Source organism: Tyto alba, unplaced genomic scaffold (assembly GCF_018691265.1).
Source record: "Tyto alba isolate M040663 unplaced genomic scaffold, T.alba_DEE_v4.0 Super-Scaffold_11, whole genome shotgun sequence".
Lineage (NCBI taxonomy): Eukaryota > Metazoa > Chordata > Aves > Strigiformes > Tytonidae > Tyto > Tyto alba.
In genome coordinates, this window is record NW_024881273.1 from 7,072,285 (window position 1) to 7,097,550 (window position 25,266).

Here is a 25,266-nt window from a genome sequence, read left to right on the forward strand (position 1 = left end):
GGCACAACGTGGGCCCAATCCAGCAGCGCAGCAGGATTCCCCCACAGAAAGGAGAAGAGCTGGCTGCGATGTTAAATGAGGACATAACCTTTTCTTTCTTCTTTGCCCCAAATACCCACTTAATAATGGAGTCCTCAAACCGGGTTTATCTCAGGAGTGCTGCTTGAATTAATGCTCTAATTGCAAGCTATTTTCATCTCAGTGACATCTTTCCCGGGGATGAAAAACCATGCAGCAATTAGATCTGGTCAGGGCCTGCAAGGTACAGCCAATATTGGGACAAAGACAAGGAAGGGCAAAGTGAATTGTGCCCGTTTCTCCAGGGAAGAGGAGGCCTGAAGGTGACCTGAGCGTGGTTCAAGCCGTGCCTCAGATGAAGCAGCGCCAAGTGACGGGGCTGCATTTTGGAGCTCAGCAGCAAAGCTCTCGTTGCTGAGGCCTCAGCATCCACGGGCCGGCCCCGGGGGTGCTCCTCACGGGCAGAAACGCCGGTCCATTCACTAGATCATAAGTTGTCTGGGGAAAAGAAGCGCTGGGTGCCGATGGCGGCCCCTGAGCACCAACATCCCTTCGCGCCCAAAGGCGCGCTGTGGAAAACACCCGACAACGGGGCAGAGCAGAACTGCCCGCTCCCGCCGCTCCCGCCCGCGCCGTTGCGCGCTAACCACAGGGTTTACCCCGGCCGCCTGGCCGGCGGTGACGCGCGCGCCTCCGCGCTTTCCCATTGGCGAGCCATTGGCGAACCGACGCACGGTGCGGGCGGGCCCGACGCGCGGCGGTGGTGGCGGCGATGTCGGGGCCTAACGGGGAGCCGCACGTGCCGGTGGGCGCCGGCGACGACGACGACGGGGACGGTTTCGGGGAGGAAGGTGCGTTGGGGGCGTCCCGGGGCTGTGCCCGTGGGCCGCGGGACCGCCGGCGCGGGTGGCGGGGCCCCGGTGTTCCCGGAGGTTTCGCAGGGAGCGGGATGCCCGGCGGCGGGGGGTGCGCTGAGCTCCCGCAGGCCGCCCCAGCGGGTTGTTTTGTTCTTTGTTTCCTTGGGAAAAGGTTGTCCTGTGGCTTTTTCCGGTGTGGGGAGTGCAGGTGACCGAAGGGAAAGGGGCTGTTCAGGTTTTGAAACCGCAGGATGGATCGTGTGGGCAGAGCTGGGAAAAATAATCGTGGGTGGAAAAAGTGATTTAATGCGATTAGCTTGGCAAATTCCATTTTTGGGCATTTCTACAGCGCCTAAATATGACATTGCTGATATTGTCCTGTCCAGTTAGAAAAAGCCAATGGAGGAAGTGAAACAACAGCAGAGCTGTAATGTGTATGTACTGGTCACTCTTAAAATTGGAAATCTTTCCGAGAGTAAGCACTTTGCCACTCTTCTTGGGTTACGCGGTTTCCCAAAACACCGTTCAGTTTTCAGATGTGACCTGCACAGGCGAATCTCATAGTTGTGGCTGTGACCCCCCTGCACTGACGGGAGAGTCATTTCTGCCCTGAAACACCCCAATAACATTCACTGCTTTGCATCGTCACAGTGATTGGTGTTTCAGGCTTTCTGAACAGCTAAGAGACACGGTGGATGTGATGGAAAAAGTCACAAAATCTGATCTACATTGAGTCTCTGCATTAAATTGTTCTGTTTGTAATTAGCTGGGGCACTGTGTGCCATAGCTGGCCATAAAGATCTGTAGGTATTTCCTGGTCTCGTGGAGCTGAAGCAGTGGATCACTTCCTTGATCTCAAATAGGAAACCTCATTTTTGGCAACTGTTATTGTAAGAATGCAGAGGAACAAACAACGCAATTGCCGTACTCCCAGTCAACATTTTCATTAGGGGATGTGGTTACATTTCCACAAAAATACACCAAGATTGCAACTAACAGAAAACAATCAAATAAAATGTTTTTACAGCTCATTTGAAAATGGTTACATTTTTTTCACTTCCCAAAGCTACACAATTTATGTAGCCTTCACTTGAGCTTTAGGCACTGAGAACAGTTAGGCTCCTGCTGTAATTAGAGGCTTCTTGCCAAGTTGATACCACTTGTCAGAAGCACTTACCATACCTGCCAAGGATCTGCTCACCAGTTCACTGCAACATGATGCATCAAATACTAGGTTGAAGTAAAGAGCTCTAACTCATGGACATTCTCTCATATCTTGAAGGAGGGTTTGAAAAATACTGGTAATTTCCCCTTTTTGGAAAGAATGTGTTTGTGGGATTGGCTTTTAAATGCAAGGACATCAGCAGTGCTCTTGCTCATAATGCTACATCTGCATATACCTGCAAGGCCCAACTTCATTATAAACAAGTTTAAATGCAGCATGTGCAATTCTCTGAAGAATTAAAGGCTGTAAAACTGTTGTGAATGGCTCCAAAGTAGTATAAAGAAAATACTTTTAATAGTGAAACTTCTCCTTAGCTATTAATAATGGAAATGACTGCAGTATTTAAATATTGGCCGTTCTTTTAAAGCTGCTGGTAATGGCACCAGGGCACCCTGACTATGGAAGTGTTGAGGGGGCAGCTGAGAGGGGCAAAGTTGGGCTTGTGAGACTGGGGGATTTCAGCATGGCTCGACCCTCGTCCTCTTCACTGTGTTCTCCATTCGCTCAGAGCAGCGCTCCAGCCAGGCACAGCATGCGTCACGCTTGGCTCTGACGTTCCCCCAGCTGCTCAGAGGAACTGGGTGGAGAGGAGCCAGCCCCAGCTGGCGAGGTGTGGGCTTGTCCCACCTACGTAGGCATCTTTCCCTGTCCTGCAAACCACGATCCTCACAAACATCAGCCTGCAGGTTGCAGCTCAGTGCCTACCTCCCTGCAGTCACTCAGCCTCGGTGGCTTCAGAAAGGAACGTGGGACTGGCTCTGCTTGGGGTCTCCTGTAACCCCTGGGCTTCTTGAGTAAAGGAACTTGGCAACAGAGGTTTATCTTGTCTGGTTTTTCAGTTTGTTTATTCTTTTGGATTGTGTGACTCTTTCTTGGAGCAATCCAAAAGCAAGTGTTTCATCACAGTAGCACAACTATCTTCATCTGATTAACGGTGCTAATACGCATCCCTGTGACATGCCCTCTTACTGAGGCTCATGCTTCTGCACTTGAACAAATTCTGTGAATAAGAAACTGCACCTAGGGAACCAACTGTCAGGATCGTCCCGAATGAGTTTGATTTTAATCTGAAGTACTCAGAGCCTTAATGGCACATGAAAATCCTGCGGTTGAACTCGGTGCCCCACACTTACCTCCTTTTGGAAACAGTACCGGTGCCAGCACCCTGCTCCTGCAACAGCTCTGCTGGTTTGGCAGTCTGACCCCAGCTGGGCCCTTGTGAAGCACATCCTGGCCCAGGAGCCCTGCACAACTAATTCACAGAATGGTAACACTTCAGCACGCTGCCAGAATGCCGGCACCCTCATCGGGAAAAATGATCCCTAAGGTGGCTAAAAAGGCTGACTTGTCCTTGGGATTTATTTTGTATTGTTGCAGTGCAGATCTCTGCACAGTAGCACTCAGCCTGCCATCAGCTATTCACGTACGAGATCAAAGGCTGTCAGATACACCAACAGTGGGTTTGTACCGCCCAGGTAACTTGCGTGAGATCTTGTTCCCAGTCCTCCAGCTTCCCAGTGGTCTAGTTTGATCAGGGCACAAAACACATGCAGGATTTAGTAACATTTTACTTCACCCACCCAGTGGCAGATAATCATAGCATACCAGGTTGGAAGGGACCTCAAGGATGATCTGGTCCAAACTTCCTTGGCAAAAGCACAGCCAAAATGCTCTAGGCATGTTTTGCAAGAGCTCTCACTGCCATCACTGACTGCGGTGACAATATACTTAACTTTGTTTAGTGTTTCATTTCCCTTCCTTTTAGAGTATGCAGCAATAAACTCCATGCTGGACCAGATCAACTCCTGCTTGGATCACCTGGAGGAGAAGAATGATTATCTACACGCCTGCTTGAAAGAACTGCTGGAGTCCAACCGCCAGACCCGCCTCGAGTTCCAGCAGCAGAGCAAGCAGCAGAACATGGAATCTGAAGTTCAGGGCTCACAGCCTCCCACCTAGCATGCTGGCCACAAACTCTCAGTTGGTATTGCTAAGGGGACATTTACTGGTCACCAATTTAACGTAAAACTTGAATAGAAGAGGTACCTTGTGCCTGTTACTTGTTCCTTCCTATGGTTGTGTGCTGCCATTCACCTCCATGTTCTGTTTTTCTTTAGCTGTGATAGGTGCAGAAGCACACAGGTAGATGTAGCAGAGCTCGTTCTTTTCACTCCCCAACATGAGCCTGGCACTGATACTTGGTTAAAACTGGTTGTAGGAAACCTGATGCCATGCAGGTTGCTTGCAAGCAGGCCCTCTTCACGAAGAGGAAGAATGATCTCTGCTCTTTTGCACTGTTAAATCCGAGCAAGGAGTGTTATGGCTCCAGCCTCTTCCCTCTAAAAGCACAGTAAGCAGGGGCTGTCCTGACTCCAGGCTTGCCCCTAAATGTAACTCTGGTGACAGACTTGGAGACGGAGGCCCTAGGCCAGCTCCTGCCTTAAAACTACAGCTTCCCCATTACTCATATTGTGACGTACGAAACACTGGCAGATGGTCCCAGATCACTAGACACTACTGTCCTCTTCCAAGCAGTTAAGACAAGCTACCAGGGTGATGGTTTGGAAACTGCCTAACTCCTTAAGCTGCCATTAAGGACTCGGGCATTACAGAGGGGCAGAGCAGCATGGTTAGCCCCCAGCCCAGCATTAGCTAGAGAGCAGAGAGGGGCCTGCCTGCCATGGGCCCAGAGCAGAGTCCTCCCTGCACATTTTGACAAGAGTACACATGAGCATTCTGGACTGAAATTCTAATCTTGTCAGGAAGACCTGGGGCCAGCACCGGGAAGCAAGTCTTACTGTTCTATTTCCGTAGAGTTAAAGGAGTTTTTTGGAAAGTTAAAGAAGTTATTTATAAGAAATCTGTTTTATTAAAATCAGTTTGAAACAAAATTTGTTCCTGAGAGTCTCCACTATGAGAACAGACTGTATTAAGCCTTGTAGTATTAACAAAGGACCAAGATGCACATTGTTGCCTAGCTCAGGACACACTGCTTGTCTCAGAGTGTGCATCTTTGAAAGGAAACTGTTTTGAGGAGCAGAATTGGGCACACAGTCTCACAAGAGGTAAACTTTTCCTCTGCCTGGATAAGAAACGAGAGGAACTACAAAGAATTCTTAGTGAGAAATAAGTCTGCATCCATTTACTTCATGAACTCTGTACCCTGTGGAAATCACATTACCATCTTCTTTCAGGTTAAACAATCCAAGCATCAGTCTTTCCACGTAATTGTTGTATCCCCACTGTAGAAGTAATAACCAACACCATCCTGTATTAGACACGCTAAAGCCAGGCTTATTTTATTCTTAAAATAAAAACAGCAGTAAAGTTGAAGGTTTTTGCTCTATTAAAAGACTCAGAAAATAAACATTTCCAGCAAATATCATATGTAAAGGGCTCTCCCTTTAAGGCCACTCTATCTGGGTTTGCGCCTACTAGAGCGTCTGCACCCAGCAGAGGTAAGACTGGTTGTCTCACCTTTGGCTAGGGAGGAAGGCTCTGCCGCTGCCTCCTGGCCTGGGTTTGCTGCCTCATTCTGTCCTAAACCCCCTTCGCTCCCTGGATCCTGGCAGTCGTCTGTGCCTTCCCTGTGCCCGGCCACATCAGCTTCCTCCTCTTTACACACAGCGTGTCCCAGCAACTCCCCTACGGTGCGGTTCTCTTCAGGGAGTGGGCAGTCGGCACCAGTGGTAGTGGATTTGCTCTCTTCCTGTAGATTTTCATCTTCTACAACCATGATTCCACATACGTCATCAGTCACACTGGCCAGGCTTTTGGCCTCTACAGAGGTGGCCAGCTCACCCTTACCCTCCAGAGACCTCGAAGCTTGTTCTTGCAGGGCTGACAGCTCCGTACCCTCCTTGTCTATCCCATGATCATCATTCATCTTCTTGCTGGTCTCTGCTGTTGTAGCAGGAGGCTGTTTCGGATCATCCAGCAATTGGGAGCTGGAGCCCTGGGAAGGCAAAGGAGCCTCGGGGTAGGCAGCTGTGGCACGATGCCTCGCTGCCTTGTATCTCTGCAAATACAAACAAACCGATGTGAGACGAGCCCAGCTCAGCTGCTGTCACTGCAGCAAGTAGCAGCTGGTCCAGGAAAACCTGCACAAAAACAGTGGTAAGTGGCAGCTAGAATCTGCAGGGGCACGACTTGTCTCAGCAGCTCTCCTGGCCTGGCTGCTGAGGCTTTCAAGCAGAAGAGGGTCAGCTCCTGTGAGGAAAAGTGGCGATATTAAAGATTGAAGTCCCTCTCGCGTTACTTAATGCTGAGCAAGTACATGGCAGACCTGTGGCTCTCGAGACAAAAATTATGTTCTGGCAACTGTTAATCTCAGTCAGATTCATGACTTTGTAGATGTAACAGTGCAAGTGACAGCTCTTGCTTCAGCTACTGCCAGGACCTAACTCTGGACATGTACCCTGGATATACGAGACTCTGCACTGCCCTCAGCTACAAAGGTGTGATTTAATGTTTATCAGCCAAAGCAAGACTTAAGTTGAAAGCTTAAGATTTTTTCACACTGTTGATACAATCTGTGCAGTCAGTGAAACTGTTGACAGAAGCACTAAGATAGCAAGAATATCTTGTTGTTACAAGGTACTGAGGTTCTCTACAGAATAAAGGTAAGCATGTCATCAATAAAATGACTCATTTGCACTCTCTATCATGATGAACCAGCAGAGGTCTGTAAAGAGATTAAAATGGCTACTAGCCATTTTCAAGACTGGATTTCAGAAAAATAGCAACTCAGTATAGCTATCTAACATGCAGTAGGAATCTGGTCTTCAAGATCCAGGCAGAGCATAAGCTAAAGCAATAAAACAAAGCTCCCTCTTTTCCTCAGCAGTTCCCTCCTCAATCAACCCACTTTTACCATTCTTCTAAAGGATCCCTTGAACTGGCACTAGCATCAGACCTAACAATTTAAGGAAACTATTTTGAGCACACTGGCTTTCACCACTGCCTTAAGCAATGCTACTGTAGTCTGCAATGTGGAATTACAGCACATCAGATGGGCAGCTTTACACTGTAATTCAGTTTATCATTGCAGGCTTGTTTTTTTTCTCTGTCCTCGAATAATGGGATATGCACAGTATCATAACACATCGGAACTACACCAGTCGAGTCATAATGTTGTACCCAAACTAAACCAGGTGCAAGCATGCCAATTTATTTTCAGAGTGATGCTGTGAACTGCCTCACTAGCCAACAATTCTCTGCTTTGAAACCCTCTGCTGAGCTACTCTGATGAGAGTACCCCAGAAACTGGCAATGATTTGTCAGACTGTGACAACCCCAAGGCACCTAGGCAGCCAAGAACAATAGTGATCTGCCTGCCGATATTTAAGGTTGGACTCTTATCATAAATAAGCCCTCCAAGGCAGTCTGGCATCCATTTTGAAGAGCATCTGATTTCAGCTCTAAGTGGACCAAAAGGGAGGCCCTACACACTGCTGCTGCAGTTTCACTCTAAACTGATCTAAAATAAGCTAGGAAAACTGCAAGGCTGATTCCTTCATTCCTGAAATGACTAGCTGCAGGAGTGGGAGAGGATGAGCAACCATGAAGGAACAGCTGTGCTCTTCTGCTACCTGGCGTTCCAAATCCACTGCTCTAAGTGCTGGCTTCTGCAGCACCCCACCCCTTGCTGGAGGCAGTGACAGTTGACTAGGAATAGTTAACCTGCCTGAAGACTAGAGAAAAACAATTAAGTTTTGGAGGTTTTGGTGTGTGTGTGTGTCTGTGTGTTTGGGTTTCTTTTTTTTTAAATGCTATCAAAACCTGGTAGGGAAGCACCAGCAGCTTTTGTTGGAGCAGGTTTTGAGTGCAGGTAGAGAGCATAGTCACTGTGGGAGCCTCCCTCCTTGCCAGGGTCGGGGAATACCGCTCTTCTGCACAGGCAGGGCCCAGGCAGTGGTCACGGGAGAGGGCAGAGACAGTGCAAGCCCTGCGTACCCACCAACAAGGTACTAATCCAGGCCCCTCACCCCCTGGCAAGTCAACAAGGACAGAACAATGGAGGCAGATTCCAGGCCAGGCCAGTAAGAAAAGCTTCTAGATACGACAGCAGCAAGGGGCAATATGGCTTCTTTAGGTGGAGCCAGTAAAGCAAAGGAACAGCATCAGCTGACAGAGCTTTGTGCTAAGGAGTTTCTAGGATAGGGTAGCAGACAGACAGACAGACTGACTTCCTTTTGCAGGCTGACCCTGGGGACCAAATGGACTCTCACCAGCTTGCAGTTTCCATCACATAAAGAGTCAGTAATGTTAAATTTCCAGATTTCTAAGGTAAGCATCTGATTTTACCAGGCCCCTTCATGGATGAATCACACCCACAATTTTGGGCTAAGGGAGCTGTTCCTGCAATATCGCATGAAAAGATGCGTAGGTACCAGCTTTCTTTAAAAGGAACAGCCTTTGTCTCTTGTTCTTTCCCCATCTTGACCCACCTGTAATCTGTCTAACGGATAATAGGCCTAGACTGAACAACAGACTCCACAGGTTCAGCAAACAGAGCTCTGAGGAAGATTTCCAGCCAGAAATGGGCAACAAGATGACAGCAGCAGTAGCTGGAAAGCAGGACTGGACTGGTTTTAGATCTACAGGGGTGATGGGAGACAAACACAGAGCACACCAGGAGAAAGCTATGGCACAGTGGACACCCAGGATGATGGAAATGAACTGAAGACAAGACAGCTAACGTGGTGGATGCACTGAGGAGACACGCACGGGGGTAACAAATGCCAGGCCATGCAATCGCCAAAGGGTCTAACCTGAAAGTTCTCAAAATGCATCAGGGACTTGCAGTGTGCGAGCCGGGCAGCAGAGTCGCTATGGTAGAATTTGTGACACAGCCTGCAGAGGTAACCTGCGACGGGGACCAGAAAATCCAGGCCTGCGAAACGGGAGGGGAAGGGAAATCACAGATCACATTGAATGGAACTCAAATAATGAAAGCATGTTAAAAGGGGAGGGAGAGGAGGGGGGAAAAGAAAAGTGGAAAGCTTTGCTTCTGTTAATCAGGGATTTGCAAGATGACTTGCTGAATATCTCTTCTTACCATGGAATGGCTGTGTGGTTGATATTCAGAGAGAAATCTGGCTGCCAGAGCAAAGAAACTACACAGAGCATTAAGGGGGGAAAAAAGAATACAATGGAAAACTACAGAGAACATGTGATCTAATGTAATGGGATCAAACCAAGCAGAAGACAGCAGGCGCGCAAGAGGAACACGCAGAGAACATTCACAGCATGAATCATTATTCCATCTGCCACACGATAGTGGAAGGTTACAGCGATATGTAAGATTGGTGTAAACAGAGCTCTCCTTGGGCACAAAACAGCCTCTGCAGAGCTGCCCTCCTCACAACACAAGTGGCCATTAGAGGTTTGAAGTCAGAATCACTTACAGGGTGGGGATCAGAGACAGCCATCTGGAGGCAACACTGCCCACCAGTCCAGCAACACGTCTGAATAACCGCTAGGTAGAGCGTGGGGGCTCTGAAGCGGAGGACACATGCACAGTTTGGGCTCTGGCAGAGAGTTTGATACTGTCAGTACTGCTCAGTATCTCTAGGCAAGCTGCAATTCTGTTGGAAAGCATTCTAATCAACATGCTTTCAGGCTCCATCTTTCCAGAGCATCCCTCATTTGCTACCTACTTTCTTCAGTACTCCTACCCTACTTGTTCCATTTCCTACCTTAGTAAGGTATCTGGCTCTCATCCTTTCTTCTTCAAAGCAAAAGGCAGCTAACAAACATCAATCACATCCTTCTGTTTTATCACACAGTAATAAAGCAATGTTTAGGCTCTTTCTCCAAGCAGCAGTGACTTGCACCAGTCCAGTACAGATGCCGGAGCACCATGGCCCAAGAAGTCGTTACAGCAGTAGGTAGAGACCATCCTCTCTTACAGATATAGCATGTGGCCAGGAGAAGGCTCTGTGGGCCACTGTGCTTAACTCTGCTTGCTTACCATAAGCTGTGTCTGGACAATACTTCTCGCTTCCTTCGTAATTCTCCAAAGACACTTCCTTCAGCCCAGTCTGGAAACCAAAAGAATGTTAGTGCCTACTGTATCTACGCCAATTCCCTTCCTGGGGTCTTACATTTTTCTGGTAAGCTTGGGAGCAAAACAGAGGATTCACGTACCAGAGATGGAGTTGCACAAAACCTGGTTAGGGCCAGATACAAAACCCAATGTCAGCAGGCCACTTCATTACAAGGGTTAAAACCGCCCCTTGCACTCCAAGCCTGAAGTAGCTTAGCTGTGTGACTCCTTCTTGGTAACCGCTCTCTAGTGGGAAAATATTTCTCAAGATAAACTTCCACACATGTTTGCTATAAAACCAAGCTGCTGCTGGGATATTCAAAGAGACTATGTCCATGTCTTTGTCAGAAATTCCTTCCCTTGAAAAAACGTTGCTTGTGCTCCTCAACAAGGTAATGTTTGGAGGCACCAGTAGGAGCTGTGCAGCACAGCAAAAACACCCTCCTGCATCCCACACGTAGTGCCTGATTCTCTTTTGCCTCATCCCGTGCTCTGGAAAAACCCCAGAGCCCTCATCCTCCTGCTGTAGGGTGCAAGGCTGACTGGACCCTGACCTGAATCCCTGAGCTCAACCAGCCAAGACCGACTAAGTCACAGGATCCCACAGCAGATTATCAGACAGGTCATTCCTTCTGCTCTTGCATGGCATACCTGCTTGGCAGCAGAATCCTCATTCTCTATCAGCACTACATCCAGGTCCTCCTCCTCACCAGCTCCCCCCTCCTCTTCCTCCTCTTCATCATCATCATCTTCAAAACAGCCAACAGCATCCACTGTGATCAACTCCTCTGAATCTTCTGGGCTGCCAAACTCCTTCTCTCCTAGCCTCACCTGTCAGGTTCAGGAAGAAAAAAAAAATCAGATCAACTGTGCACTCTCCATTTAACCAAGGAAGACCCCAAACTCTGAACAGACTGCATTTGATGAGAAAGGACTGAAAGTGAAGCACAAAGCTATCACATTTAACTCCTTGTCCCTTTTTCACTCAATTTCTTTAAGCTCTAACAACCGAAGTGCAGAAAAAGATGAAAATTAAAAGAGTCTTGGAAAAAACACACAGCTTCATTTCATCCCTGCAATAGTCAGGGAAGCAGAAAGTTAACCTGCTCCACAGTGTAGCTGCCCCTAGTCCTGCGCAGCTTTCCACTCAGACAGTGTTACCTCTTTGGCTTTCTGTTTGTGCTCAGGGGACTTCATATGCTCCACGAACTTGCGAGGGGTCTTGAAGTGGCGGCTGCAGACAGTACAGAAAGGACGAAGCGAGCGTTTGGCCAGCTAAGGAAAGAGGGACAAATCAGTAAGTCACAAGAGGCACCACTTTGGAGGAATGCAGATAAATCTTGAGTGAAAGAAAGTCACAGCCCTGCATCTACAGCAGGGAGACCACAAGGAGAGTCTTCTCAGCAAAAAGGGCTCCCTGGCTCCTATCCACCAAAAAGATGGAAAACATGCCAAGCAAAACAAATGTGGCTCATAAAAGGTGTGCTGGCACTTTTCCCCCAAGAGACAGTAAATACGATGCCTTGCATGAATTTTAGCTTGAAAATTTACAGGCTGCCCATCAATTCCTCCATTCAATTGATTAGGTGAGTGTGGTAGGCACATTCATTGAGAAAAGTCAAGGATTATATACTAGAGGTGCTTCAGGCCATACTGACACAGCATGACAACCGGAAGCTCCAACAACGCCAGTGTTCAGAGGCAGGAGGTAGCACGGCAGTGCCCTTAGACCTCAAGGATGTTACTGGCAGAACTTTATGTGCACCTCTCCACTCCAACCACTTTTCTGTGCTGCCTGGGGAGCAGGAGATGCTACACACTTTCACTCAATCCTCATGGAAGGTCAGTGCAAAGATGAAATCCATGCTATGCTTATTACCTTGTGTTCTTGGGTCCTGCGATGTTTGATTAGATCCCCTGTGAAGTGTATCTGACAAGTGTTACACCATCGCTGCTGGGACTCTCTGAAGTGACAATGGATATAACTATAAGTCACACTTTTTTATATTCTCCATGGAATACTGCAGTTCGCAATCCGTTCTCAGCATTTGTTTTCCCCAATACTGGTATCTTTACAGGCTTGGATTTATCTTCTCCCCTTCCCAGCCATTTATATAGGTTGCTTTGGCTCATGCTGGCAGAAAGGTAGCAATTAAAACACGTCTCCAACCTGATCTACTGTATTAAAAACTACACAGCAAATCAAAGTCAACACTAGTATCCTGAAGAAGATTAAGGCTGCTGAAACCAGACAGATTTTGTACCTTACCCACAACACAGGGGCACCATAGTGCAGTGAGGAATTTTAGGACCCATGTAGGTTCAACATTCAGATTGGGTTTTCTAGCACAGACCAACACTTACCCATCTTTTTCTGCTATCACCTTCTGCTCCTTCACCATGGGCAGCAGTGAAACAAAACAAACATTGCTCATGTGCTGAATCTCCCCAAGTCGCTGCTGGTGCTGAATTCCCGCCATGTGGGATTGGAAATTCTGAGAGAGAGGTTAGGAGAAAAATTCATTTAAATGTATTCAAAATACAGAAAATAATAGGCATGAGCAGTGCGTTCCATTCTCTTGACTGCTGTTTAACAATGAAATGGTATAAAAGCTTAAGAGCATGGCTGCCTGTGGATCCACCCACATTCGCTCTCTAGCAGGTTGATTGCCAGCTCTTCAGGAGAGGTTTATTTTATCTGCATGCTTGTCATCATTTTTTATGTTCCTTGTTCCAGAAGCATAAGCCCTTGCTAACAAGTCTCCTGCTGCACCTCCCTGTGGCAGTCGGCCATCTAATTCACTCCTCTTGACCACCCATATCCCAGTCAGACCTGTGGATTTTTACCTGCTGACTGCAGCAGTTGGTCTTGCAGATGTAACAGTAGAATTTAAGGACCGATTCGGGGTTGGGATCAGCTGTGCCCACCTCACAGGCCCAGTGCCCTGGTTTCAGAGCTGTTGTACTGATAGCTCTGCTCTCACTGCTCTGCTGGATAGTCACTTTCAGTGAACCTCCAGAGCTCAACACCTGCCAAAAGAAGGAGTCAAATCAAGTCTAATCTCTCCATAGAAGACATGAAAAATTACACCTGCTTTTTGTATGCAACCTAAGTTCTCTATCCCTTAAGAAAACTTATTTAAGCTTGAATCCACAGGAGGCTGATCAGAGAGACTCTTGTACATACTCCTTCTCCCAACACTGCTAAATTAGCAATCCCTCTGTCACAGTACCAGGCCTATTAGCAGTTTGTTTCTACAGCCTCTGTAGACACTGCATGATGCAGGCTCTGGAGACTGGAGCAACAAACTTGTTGCTAAGGGACACAATCAGCTCACGTTTCCCCACTGCAGAACTAAAGGCAATTCAGCACCACACCCGATTGAGTAAGAAACTTGACAGGGGCAGGATGATCCATTCAACCACCTCAACAAATGTCTCCAATGATGGAAGACTATCAAGTCTAATTCACCCAGTGAGTTAAGTCTTTGCTTACAGATTTACACAACATAAGATCCTGATTTAACATCTAGCATGTGGGCAAGGTATTTCATGCAAAAGACTCTCAGGTTGCTGGCTTCACCTGTGTCTCATTTTTCCAAGCTGCTGTTCAAAAGCACAGACTTCCACTATCTGCTCATACCTATTGTGATGGCAAGTGCCACAGAAGCTGCCATCACCTTAATTTTTTTATACCCGCTCTTCAGCAACATAAAGGATATATTTAGCTATGACCCTCAATATGTGTATTTTTCAGTGGCTCTTTCAATTCAGCTTTCCATCTTTCCAGATGAATACTGAAATCTTAATGAACCCCAGCATCCACAAACAGCCAGCAGTATGTAAGGTGCAGGCTAGCAGAGGTACAAAAGTAGAAAGTCAGAGCAGACTGCACACTAATTGCAGACATATTATGCCTTATTGCCAGGGACAACAGCTTACAGCAGGAGACAGAGCTCCAGACGTGGGTGCCATCTGGTTCCCAGTGGCAACGGGCTTCTCTGGGATGGAGGGGGAGGTTGTACATTCTGCACCACCCCAGCCTGCATGGGGTGGTGTCTACTCACCTCAGGAGCCTTTAGTTCCTCAGAGAATTTCCTCTCTTTAGAGAGATCTTCAGCTGTGTACCCCTTTGCATTATCTGTACCTAGGAAGAGAGAGGCCTTTTAGCTGCCTTAAATCAAAATAGGAAGACAGAAAAAATAAAGCAGCAGGTGAATGAAGTCAGGGAGCTTTCCTTACAGTGCTGTTGGCCAGAAGCCTGGTTCACAAACCTTTCCCTGAAGAATTACTTAGAGGGAAACTTCCCATCATTTGCATTTGGTAGGCAACAGGTTTTAGGGGACTATGTTTGAATTTGGTTCCCAGATTTTCTCCTCCTTTCCCCATGCTGTATGAATGGAGGAAGGACATTTCTGACAAGACCCACAGATCTACAATTGCTGTTCCAGCAAGGAGTGCCCTAAAAGTGCAAATCCCGGGGCCCAGCAACTCACCATCAACTTGGACATGGGTGCTTGACTCTCCTGCTCCCTTGCCGTCTGTTGCATCCTCTAATGCAGACTCCTCAGTCACACTTCAAGGATATCAAGAAAATAACATTATTTGCCATGTTACAGACAAAGATATTCAGAAGACACACCAAGGCACAGGCTGAGGTCTAAGATACCACACTCTACTAAACCCCCAAATCAATAAGCTACTGGAAGTGGTATGTCAGGCAAGGATTCAGCAGAAATAAATAAAAACAATGAAGAGTGGGCATTCTAGAGCAGATTCAGAAACAGCTGCCAAATAATCCGGACAAGAAGGTTACAATTGATTTTTCAGATCACTGCCCTCACCTGCAACAGGCCTGTAGGGAAATAAGTTCATACAGGAAATACTCTCAATAAGAGCTCTGAGAGCTCACTCCTGTCTTGATGGTGACCTGCAGGGAAACTGCAGTACCCGGACAGTACTCCAGGCTGCTCTGTTCGTGAAGGAACAGAGACCTGTCAGAACTGAATGGGTTCTCATTGCTGTCTCACAGGGACTTCATCATAACTGCCTGCTCTATTCATATCAGTCATGTTTCGTTCCAGAGTCCCTACGGATCTATCTGTGGGAGAAGTGGAACTGTACAAGTTGCAATTCAAAAGGACTTTGTTTTACTTGGTACTGGTGATCTGCCGAGGAGAAAAAAAGATTCCAAGGGGACTGCTGAGAATAAATGGTTGACTTACAGTGGGCACAAAGTGTACTTTACAGTATCTTTCTCCATCCCCCATTTTTCCATCAGGGCTAACGCTTTTCACCATAGCTTGAATGCCTTCTCTCTCAGGCCAGTTCAATATCCCACCCGCTGGTATGCTTTTGCCAAGAGGGAGCAGCACATTCTAAACAAGCAAGAACGCAGACTGTGCAGGTACTGCATCCAGTGATCCAAACACACACACACACCCCCCGCATAATTTATCAGATTGATAAGTGGTAATGTAACTGGGTTACATGGCTATAAATATGCAGCAGGGTTTGGGCAGTGCAAACACGAAGAAAACAAGTGGCTGGCATTAACATTATTTGTCAAGTACTGCCAGCAGGCTCAAAACCATACCACACACAGATGGTGACAGCACTCCAGGGCAAGGGTCTGCAGTCTAAACTGCAAATCTAAGGAGCAATCTAGCAGAGCAAAATCCATCACGACCACGATCTAAGGAGGAAATGGTATTATATGGATACTTGTCAGGCCATGCTAGAAGAAGTGGGCGTTCAAGGAGGATTTGAAGATGATGAGTGCTTTCTGCACTGGAATGAGGATGTTGTTCCAGGCATACAGATGGTACATAGGAGAAAAGGCAGAAGTGGGAAAAACCTGAAATGGAGGAGGAGGAGACTGGTATTCCTGGCTAAAGGGAAATGGAACAATAAAGCACAAAACAAAAGTTTGTGGCATGGATAAGGGGAATACCCTTCTCACCTGTGAAGGGCAATATGAGAAGAGTAAACATTTGCCTTTTTTTTTTTTTTTTTTAGAAATCCATTATTTGTTCATTGGAAGGAAAAAGAAACACTTCAAAAAAAAAAAAAAGCTAAGGAATGATCTATTCTAAGTAAATACCAGCCATAATATATGCATCAAATCTGGCAGTCCCTAACTATGCTTAGAAAAGGATTTTCCTAATAGCAGGCTTGCTGCAGTGAGATCTGTCATTCCTCAGACTCTATTCTTTTTTCAGTGTATGTAACAGGACTTTGATTAATATCCTACTAAATATTAATGTAATTAAAATTAAATTGGCTTTGGCAAACAGATTAACAAAGCATACGCTTAAATGCATTCGACTTAGCTTTAATTTCATTTTTTCACTTTCTTACTAATCAGAGTCCATAATTCACGATGGTCCCTGCTCACATAATATTTATCACTCTTTAATGTTTTACATGATCAAGGTAATATCTGAACATCAAAGTAATCCTGGAATATTCTCCCTAAAGCTAGCCATTAATCTCTAATCCACAGATGGGAAACACAGAGGTGAAGAAACTTGTCCGAAACCACATGGTGAATTGTTAACAGGGAAGATAAGAGGACCCAGGAGTCCTGACTCATAGTCATTAACATATGTTGAAGAATTCTCAAATCCATGCCTCCAGAAATCTGTATTCACTCCTTCCTCTTCTCCCTCTGCACCAGCTAACAGCGACAGTCCTGGGAGAGGTGCAGCGCAGCGCAGATGGCACCAGGAGCTCCGTGATGTGCCGTCCCACTAGATGGCAATGCAGGTTGTCTGTTCCTCCCTGCACCCGCCGGGGAGGCAAGGGAGGGCTACCACGGGCCCGCCGTGGCCAGCATGCCTGTGCACTGCACATCTCTGGTGGATCATGAGATTGCCTTGTCTATTTTTACCCAACAGACAGGAGTACTGGCAAGACAATCATTGCAGAAGGGATTCAGAACTCAGCAGTCATGGACAAAGGCTTGGTTATTAGGGAGTACTGATTCCCTTCCCTTTCTCATTCCTCAAAGTAAACTGCCCTTCCCTACACCTCCTGTAACCTCACATATTCCAAGGCTCTTCCTCTCTGCTGATACGTGGCTGCTCATTTCCCTTTTTGACACGTAGGGAAGAAAATTAGAGAAATATATCAGAATATAAAAGAACTTCTCTGCTTCTTACAAGAATCCTGGCAGGAGAACACATGAGCCAACTCTGCTTTGCTGCACATTTACATGAGCTGCATCTCTTATTTTTCACTCCCATAGTTTGATCACCCATAAGCAGAGACCCTACAACACCCTGGATCTCAGGAAGCATCATGAGATTGTCTGACTGTCCACGAGCATCTGAAATACCTTCTATGTGCTAGACATCAGGCCAGTACAGTACAGCCCTAATCATTAGAAAATAAAATTAGACCATAATACTAAACCCAGTAACTATTTCAATACCCCATTCAATAAATACCTCTTCAGTCTTTTTGCTGCAGGCTCAGTGTTCAACGCAGATTCTGTCGGAGTTCTTGGCTCTGCAGGAACACAGATCTCCTTAGCAAAGCAGACCATGTCATCTTAAGCATGTTCCCTAACTGAACAGCCAATGCCAATAAAGCTCTGTTAGAGCAAATACTACTATACACTTACTTATTCTGAATTTGAGAATTATAGTGACAAGGTTAGATAATGACGTAAGAGATTTGAGTTTTATTGCAGATGTCACTGTATGAGGTGTCGTCCAGAAAGAAATCTATGTTTATGTCTGCTAAGTGGGTCTTAGTCCCATACCAAGGTGACAAGAGCCCAGATCACAGGAACATTAATATAAGCCAAGATGGCATATCTATCTGACAGCAACCATTTAATGAGGTAATTTTTGCCACTGCATATACACTGGTCACAATCTCATCATATGCCTGCATTCTTAGATTAGGCACTCTTCAGTCAGGAATAACATTCCCACATCTGTATTGTATCTGACACTGTAAGAGATTCAGTGCCTGCAGTTTCTGCTCTGACAACTGAAGTACAAGTATTCTTTCAACTCATCTTTTCCTTAGCATATTGATTACAACCATTTCCACTTCATGTGTTTGACTCCATGACACGTTGAATTCAGCACAGCTAAGGCAATGTGGAAGCTTTAAGTTCAAAGTAGTTTTCTTTTTTTCCCCCCCATCTTAAATGGGGCTCACTGTCAAAGTGACTTCTGAGAGGTTTCCATGCAAGAGAGATGGAGCTAGCTTATAAAAACCAAAAATATCCATGAAAAAGAGGATATATGAAGAACACAGCAGAGGCTTATCACAGGCAGTTTAAGTATTTACAATTGGAGAGAAATGTAGCTGATTAAGACTGAAGTCATCTCCAGTCTTTGCTGTGGGAATAGCCAAGAGAATTTTATAATGTGTAGAGCATTTGTTTCACTATAGGCTTCTCCTTACCTGTGGATGGCGAGGAGTTGTTCTGCTCTGACCCTGCCTGCACTCCCTCAGGGATTTCCATTTTCTCATCAGCTTGTGTCTGAGATGAAGAACCAGGATCTAGTTCCCGCTTCCTGTCAGGGACCCTCTGGAAGTCCTGCAATGGGCAGAGAGTCACTGCCAGCTCTCGGTCCTTTCTCAAATCCAACACATTCCCCAAAGCACCACTTTTACTGTGGAACAGGAACAGGAATTCCAGCGCACAGTAATGGGAAGGAATAGATGGTTTACAATGGACTGTCTTGCTTCAGGGAACTTTAAATGGTTAAACAGAGCAAGGCACTTTAGTTCCATAGGCAGCCCAAGACTTTTCTCCAGTGCTTTAAGTAGCAGCTGTAGAAGACCCAGCTGTAGGCAGAGAGTAGGGTCACTTTAGTGGGACTCTAGCAAGAGGTGCATGGGCAGGGAAAAAGAATAGTCCAAAATAATCCCCCTTCCTTTCAACTCTGGAGGAAGGACAGTCCAAGAGTGGAAGTCTCCCTTATCCACCACATCTTTTTGGCATAATGGAATCAAATATGCAAAAGCTAATCTAAGAGGATGGAACTACCAGTCAGTTAATCCAAGAACCATTTCCAAGATAAAAGAGAGGTCTTAATGGTGGAAAGTGAGAAAAGTTTTTACCTAAAAAAAATACAGATTTTACAAAATCCACAAGAACTAATATGATCCTGATCTTAAAAAAAAAAAAAAAAAAAAAGGAAAACAGCCCAAAGAGTGACATGTCCATGGTAGGAGCAAGTCATTTGGGAATAACAAACTGCTTTGGAAGGCTAATGGGGCAGAACTCCGGCCTCTGTGAAGAGCAAAGCACTCAACCAGGATTTCTTCTACTGTAATTACTTTGAAGCTGGTACTTCTAAAGGCTCCTTTTATATCTCAGGTTTAAACAGTTCTGCTATAAGCAATTCTCTCTCTTGGGCAAGAAGTGACAAGAAACCTTTGCATTATAAATGTAAATATGGACCACAAGGACCTTAGGGATGGACTTATTTCCACACTTCTGTGTCAGTAGCATGGTGCAAAACAGTATTCATTGTGAGGTTCTCTCCCTTCTCTTTTGTTCTCCACCTACAATACAGTCAACTGCTGCCAAGTACAAAAAGAACACAAAGCTCCCCACAAGTTGGAAACCACAAGCCCACCTTGCGAAAGGTCCGGTTCTGCCGCTGGAAGGGAAGACTGGGGAAGCCCAGCCGAGCCGGCTTTAAGGAGACCCCGACAGGTGGTGGCCCCAGGAGGGAATGTCTTGTAGCCTGAGGGAAAAACTGCTGCAGTGCTGGCGCTGTCATGTTAAATCCACGCAGGTTTCCTATAAATGCAAACACACAGCTTATCACCACCCTGCAGAGTGCAAAGAAGAGAGAAAACCTTTCACCTGTACAAGCAGCAGGTAGAGAGGGGAAGGGCTCCTCCACGCTACAGCCTGTACTTCAGTGGGCACTGTATGCATGCTCTATGCTCTACCCTCTTCAGCCCCCACAGAACAATTTGATGTGATAGCAACTATTACTACATATCAGACTATTTAATTATAATTGTCACTCCGGGCTAAGATCATTAGAGCAATTATTTGATCTGAGCACACTAGCGCTTGTGTTTGCAACAAACAACGCCTCATTTTACAAAAATTCTCTGTAAAAAAGGAAAATTCATCCCACATTTGTACAGCTGGCAGCTCATGCCATAGTATGGATGCTGTTTAACACAAGCCAGTAACAGAGTTTCATTTAAAACAACATTGGATGTTTCAAACAAAAGATTCCACAGTCTTCTCTGCCACCTGGTTGTCATGCAAGCTCAACATGTCAACCTAAACTCCGATACTTGAGACTCTGCCATTTCCAATTATAATGCTCTGCTTTCTGAACAGTTCTTTTCAGCATCCACAGACTATTAACTGAGTCTCAACAACTTCTTAGGAAGGCAATTCTTTCTATCCCCATTTCAGGGGTGAGGGAATGGAAGTGCACAGATGCCTCACGTACACCCTCAGAAGCTATACACCATTCTGGGAACCTGGATTTATATCTCAATTTTTTACTTCTCACTTGAACTAGTCCCTACTCTGGCTTTTTAGCAGCTGTTAAAACAGGGCAGAGACATTTGGAGACAGGCACCAAAAATCTGAAAAAACAAACTACACTGTTTAAAGCCTGCAACACAATAGGAAGTACTCCCCCATGTTTGTTTTAAAAAGTAATCTAATCTCTTATTACTCACCATAAATAATCTCTTACAGTAAAGAGACATAGCTGTATTTTAAAAGTCTACAAAACAAGAAATCATCTCCTGCTCTAGGTTTAGTATCTTCAAAAAAATGCACAACTATTTCAAATTGAAATATTTATTTTTTCCTATTCCCATTGCTGAAGCCACATACAGTCAATGAATTATTTATGCTGACGTTTCCCAGGTACAGAAACACTACAGCATCAGATATTCTTGCATGTAACCCAAACCTGAATGATCAAAAAATTTCAGATTCCTAAGAAGGGACACACTGGACGTTGCAACTATATTACATGTTAATAGTGGCTAGCTGATGTAGATTACTGAAAGAGAAGTCACAACTCAACTCGGCATGTAGAGGTGAAATGAAGAGGACCAACACTAAGACAAAGCGAATGTAGGATGTTTATTAACATACCTTATTCTGCTCTTGAATATAATTTGCCTCAGGTCCTTGGCATAGTGTTTAGATACAACTTCTCAATAAGAGATTTTGCTTTAGGGAAAAGGTCAGCCCATGCTAACATCAAATATATCTGCAAGGACTATGGCTGACTAAAGCGGAGTCAGACTTTTTTCTGACACAAACATATACACCAATCTTAAGTGCGTGGCTTGTCCTTTTTGCACTACCAGTTTCCCTACAACCTGAGAGAGATCTGTAGAGAGCCACTGGAGTCACTAGAGAGCCCTCTCGTTAAATGGGCAAGAGAGAACAAAAGGAGAGTTAACGACATGCAGAATAAATCTATTGTCTTCACATCTGGGCATGAATCACAGGCAAGATATAAATTGCAGGCATTAATCTAAACTAGGCACTTTAAAACTATCCCAGGTACTGATTTTCTGTATTGAAAAGAGCTGTCAGGTTAAGACATGAGTAAAAATAAAGACACAGCTTTATTCCTAGTATCTTTATGTTAGCAATGCTATTATTAAGGCAGCTTCATAAATTTGTTCTGAAAACATCACATCTGGCGAAAAAAATCCACTTGTGGAAACACAGTGATGGAAGAACAGTGATATTATCCACCACACAAATTACAGTCATTTCAAGGAATCAAAATTTCACAAGACAAATGAAACCCAAATCATTTTCCACCACAATATATCTTGTACTGTACTACGTTCGGACAAAGACAAGCATCTACTGCAAACAAAGTTAGTGTGCATGTAACAGACAACTAAATAGTTTTAACCTTCCAACCAAGACAGACAAATAAATGATAATAAAAATCTAAGTATTTTATCTAAATATGTTGATAGAAAAATACTCTCTCCGCCAAGTGTAAGAAGGAAGGCACATATTTAGTATCTAACCTAATACCTTCTAGTGCTATTCCCAGTTGTGAACAGTTGGGCAGATGGGATTTTCAACAACTGAAAAACCTCCGATATGGACTATGCACAAATTTGAAGAGGAAAAAAAATAAAAAGATGATAAACGGAACTGCCAACTACAAGGACTGCAATGGTTCAGCAAGAAATAGCCACACTATGGTTTCAGTCCATGAAGGATGATTAAATAACTCCAATAAGTAAGCGTCTCCCTTAACAACAGTACCTTGCATCTGCTGCATGAGTAAGGCCCGCTGAAGCATAGGATTGGCATTGAGCAGCGATGGTTGATTTGTTGCCCGTAAGCTCAGCATCTGTTGCTGTTGCGGTGGTGGCAAACCCCTGGAAAAGGCGGCATTAATCATAAGAACCCAATAAAAACTGCACCCTTCAATTCCAGGCACCTAACAAGTATAAAATGGAGGAGCAGCGAACAGCTGAAATGCTGATATACGTGCATGAAAAGATACCATACATCGGCACTATATCTTCTTTCTTCCACTCTCCTGGAATTTCCAAAGCTGACAGATTGTCTATCAAGGAATTTGAGGTCAGAGAGAACTCCTTAGCATCAAGCCCACATAAAGCCTGTCAAGCAGCATAAAAAAAGCCCAGGAGCTGACTGCAGTTCTACAGAATTATGCAGCACTCGTCAGTAGAAACGAGAGATCTAGATCAGCAGCTACATTTAACACAGCAACAAAAAAGAAGTTCTAAAAAACAGGGAGTTTTCTCAGTAGCTTAAAGCACATTTTTCCAAAATCGATGCCTCCCACACAGAGCCAGACAGGTCATAACTGTAAATGGTGCCCCCTAACTGCAAGAACCGGATGGAAAAATAAAGCACAGCCTTCATATTTAAAACATGAGGAGGAAGAAGCAAGCGGAGAAGGACTCTCCAGTTCTAAGGAGGGTGGAGCAGACATAAGAGAAAAGTCTGAAGAAACTGGCAGGCACTTCTTCAGGCAATTGCAAGGTCAGACCCACCTCTAAGCACGACTGCTGATACAGCTAAATCTGTCAGGGCTGTAAAGAGGTACAAACATGGATCAAAATATCCATGCTAACAAAAAACCCCACAAAAACCCCCAGCACTCTTAGTAGAATTTTCAGCAGCTCATCTTCACGTTTGCTGCTCTAGATTGTTCCAGTCTCAGAGCTATTTATACCAGAAAAATCATACTTTTAAAGGTGCATGATGCGTCCATGCTATCTAGCAGTCAGACCCATACTGGCATTTTAAGGCCAGCTTTGTTTATAGTGTAAGACATAAAACAATGGAAAAAAGATTTAGAGGTTTGTATTTCTAGTAGAACAGAAAGATTCCCCCATTTACCTCAGAGACATATGCTTTGTAAGGACAAAGTAATCAGTATAATTTATTACTTAAAGAATAAACTTTCTTCTCAAATTCACATCCCATTGCTTTGAGTTTGCACAGCATAAGGCTTTAACAATAGCAGTAACTGCAAATAAATGGATTATTTCAGAAAATTTGTGTTAGTTCTACAAATCTCAGCTCATCAGGGACAACTGCTCCTATCCAAGACAGTCGTTTTATCTTTCATATTTTTAAGGAAAACCCCGGTCATGTGCCTTTTTATTTCTGGCAGATATCATTTGTCTTTTAACAAACAAAACATGATTTTCTCCGTCCACGCCCCACAGCGCTCGGTCACACCCTCAGCGCTGGTGCCACTGCAGAACTAAGTTCAATAATCTCACCCCGGCCAGGAGGGGCAGCCAGAAAAAGAAAATAAGTAAATAAGTGAAGTTCAATAATAAAATAAAGCGCGTCTCTATTTAGGGCGGCTGGGTTAGGCGCGTGTGAGCCTTTCCGCGGGGGAAGGCGTTTTCCCCCAAGCCCCCTCAGCCCAGGCCCTCGCCCGCCGTGAGGGGAGAAGCTCGGCCCCGGGGCGTCCCCTCCCACACGCTCTGCCCGCGGTCACCCTCCGCGCCCGCGGGGACTCCGCGGCGGGAGCGACCCGGCGAGCCGAAGGGAGCCCAGAGCGCTGCGGGGAAAAGCTGAACGGCTACGGCAGGACACGGCCGGCCGTCCGTCCGTCCGTCCGTGTCCCCCCCCCCCCCCACAGCGGGGTGTGCCGCCCCGCACAGGCCCCCGCCCCACAGCCCGGCCCCTCGGGCATTGCCCCCGCCACACACCGCCTGCCCCCAGAGCCCCCTCTCCGCCCCTCGAGGCCTCCAGCCGCCCCCCCCCCCGGCTCTCCCCCGACCGAGGCCTGCGCCCCCCACGCCCCCGCCTCCCTTTGTCGCCTTCCCCGCCGTGGGAGGGCAGGCCTGCCGTCAGCCCCGCCGCGGCTTTCGCGGGGTGAGGCGGAGGAGAGCGGTCCCCGGGGCAGGCCCGAAGATCCCCGGCCTCGCGTAGCGGCGCTTACCGGCCTCCCTGCTGCGCCGGAGGGTGGTGGTGGTGCTGCTGCTGCTGGAGGAGGTGCTGGAGCTGCAGCAGCTGCTGCTGGAACTGCTGCTGGTTGAACATGTCTGGGGAGCCCCGAGCGGGGCGAGCCTGAGACAAAACACGGGAGGGTGAGGGAGGCACCGGCTGCGGGGCTGGCGCGTATCAGCCCAGCAGCCATTGAGCAGGGGAGCCGCCGCCGCCGCTGCCGCCCATTCATTCACTGAGCCGATCCCCCCCTGCCTCCTCCTCCTCCTTCCCCCCGGGGTCATCGCAAGCAGCAGCCTGTGGAGGAGGTTTCCAAACCCCACCTCCCAAAACCCGCTCCCACCCTCCCCTGCCAGCGGAGCCCGCAGCCCGCCCCGCGAAAGCCGCGGCGGGGACGGACCGGACCGGGCGCCGCGGCCCCTTCCCCTCCCCTCCGGCACTCACGGCGCAGCCCGCGGCGTTCACCGCTCCCCGCCAGCCGCCTCCATCTTCCCGCCGGGGACAATAACCACCTGCCCGGCTCCGCTTCCCGGCCCAGCCCAGGCGGGAGGCAGCTCCTTCGGCAGCGGCTGGAGGAGCCGGCCGCCCCCGCAAGGCTCGGGATCACCCCCGGAGCCTCCTCTCAGGTCGCCCCAGCTTGCAGCACCTCCATTTCTCATCCCCCGCGCGGAAGCGGGAGCGA

General features: G+C 46.7%; 2 protein-coding genes across 6 annotated transcripts; one reads left to right on the forward strand and one right to left on the reverse strand.

The window, feature by feature from the left end:
- The first annotated feature begins 750 nt into the window (after positions 1-750).
- BBLN (bublin coiled coil protein) lies at positions 751-5,433 on the forward strand. The gene is made up of 2 exons (XM_033012105.2): positions 751-869; positions 3,866-5,433. The coding sequence occupies exons 1-2, from the start codon at positions 791-793 to the stop codon at positions 4,057-4,059; spliced, it is 273 nt and encodes a 90-aa protein (XP_032867996.2). The 5' UTR covers positions 751-790; the 3' UTR covers positions 4,060-5,433.
- CIZ1 (CDKN1A interacting zinc finger protein 1) lies at positions 5,372-25,266 on the reverse strand. Of its 5 annotated transcripts, XM_033012015.2 has the most exons (16): positions 25,029-25,266; positions 24,580-24,707; positions 22,410-22,525; positions 19,759-19,925; positions 18,575-18,710; positions 17,602-17,662; positions 14,647-14,726; positions 14,218-14,297; positions 12,998-13,180; positions 12,515-12,645; positions 12,030-12,114; positions 11,312-11,425; positions 10,802-10,981; positions 10,076-10,145; positions 8,874-8,995; positions 5,372-6,118 (listed from the first exon to the last, which is right to left on the reverse strand). In XM_033012015.2, exons 2-16 carry the CDS (start codon positions 24,678-24,680, stop codon positions 5,516-5,518), a joined length of 2,229 nt encoding a protein of 742 aa, XP_032867906.2. In that variant the 5' UTR covers positions 24,681-24,707; positions 25,029-25,266; the 3' UTR covers positions 5,372-5,515. The 5 variants fall into 5 exon arrangements, with proteins under 5 accessions (XP_032867906.2, XP_032867907.2, XP_032867909.2 ...); XM_033012016.2 differs by lacking the exon at positions 25,029-25,266 and having other exon boundaries at positions 14,218-14,291; positions 24,580-24,899; XM_033012018.2 differs by lacking the exon at positions 25,029-25,266 and having other exon boundaries at positions 5,372-6,055; positions 24,580-24,899.

What these genes read in the sequence shown, in the direction of transcription:
- BBLN (XM_033012105.2), top strand. Translation starts at nt 791, where the DNA reads ATGTCGGGGCCTAACGGGGAGCCGCACGTGCCGGTGGGCGCCGGCGAC. An exon ending in GGACGGTTTCGGGGAGGAAG is followed by an intron (nt 870 to 3,865) that starts GTGCGTTGGGGG and finishes CCTTCCTTTTAG; the next exon opens with AGTATGCAGCAATAAACTCC.
- CIZ1 (XM_033012015.2), bottom strand. Translation starts at nt 24,680, where the DNA reads ATGTTCAACCAGCAGCAGTTCCAGCAGCAGCTGCTGCAGCTCCAGCAC. An exon ending in CCGGCGCAGCAGGGAGGCCG is followed by an intron (nt 22,526 to 24,579) that starts GTAAGCGCCGCT and finishes CGCCTTTTCCAG; the next exon opens with GGGTTTGCCACCACCGCAAC. An exon ending in CACCCATGTCCAAGTTGATG is followed by an intron (nt 14,298 to 14,646) that starts GTGAGTTGCTGG and finishes CTCTCTTCCTAG; the next exon opens with GTACAGATAATGCAAAGGGG.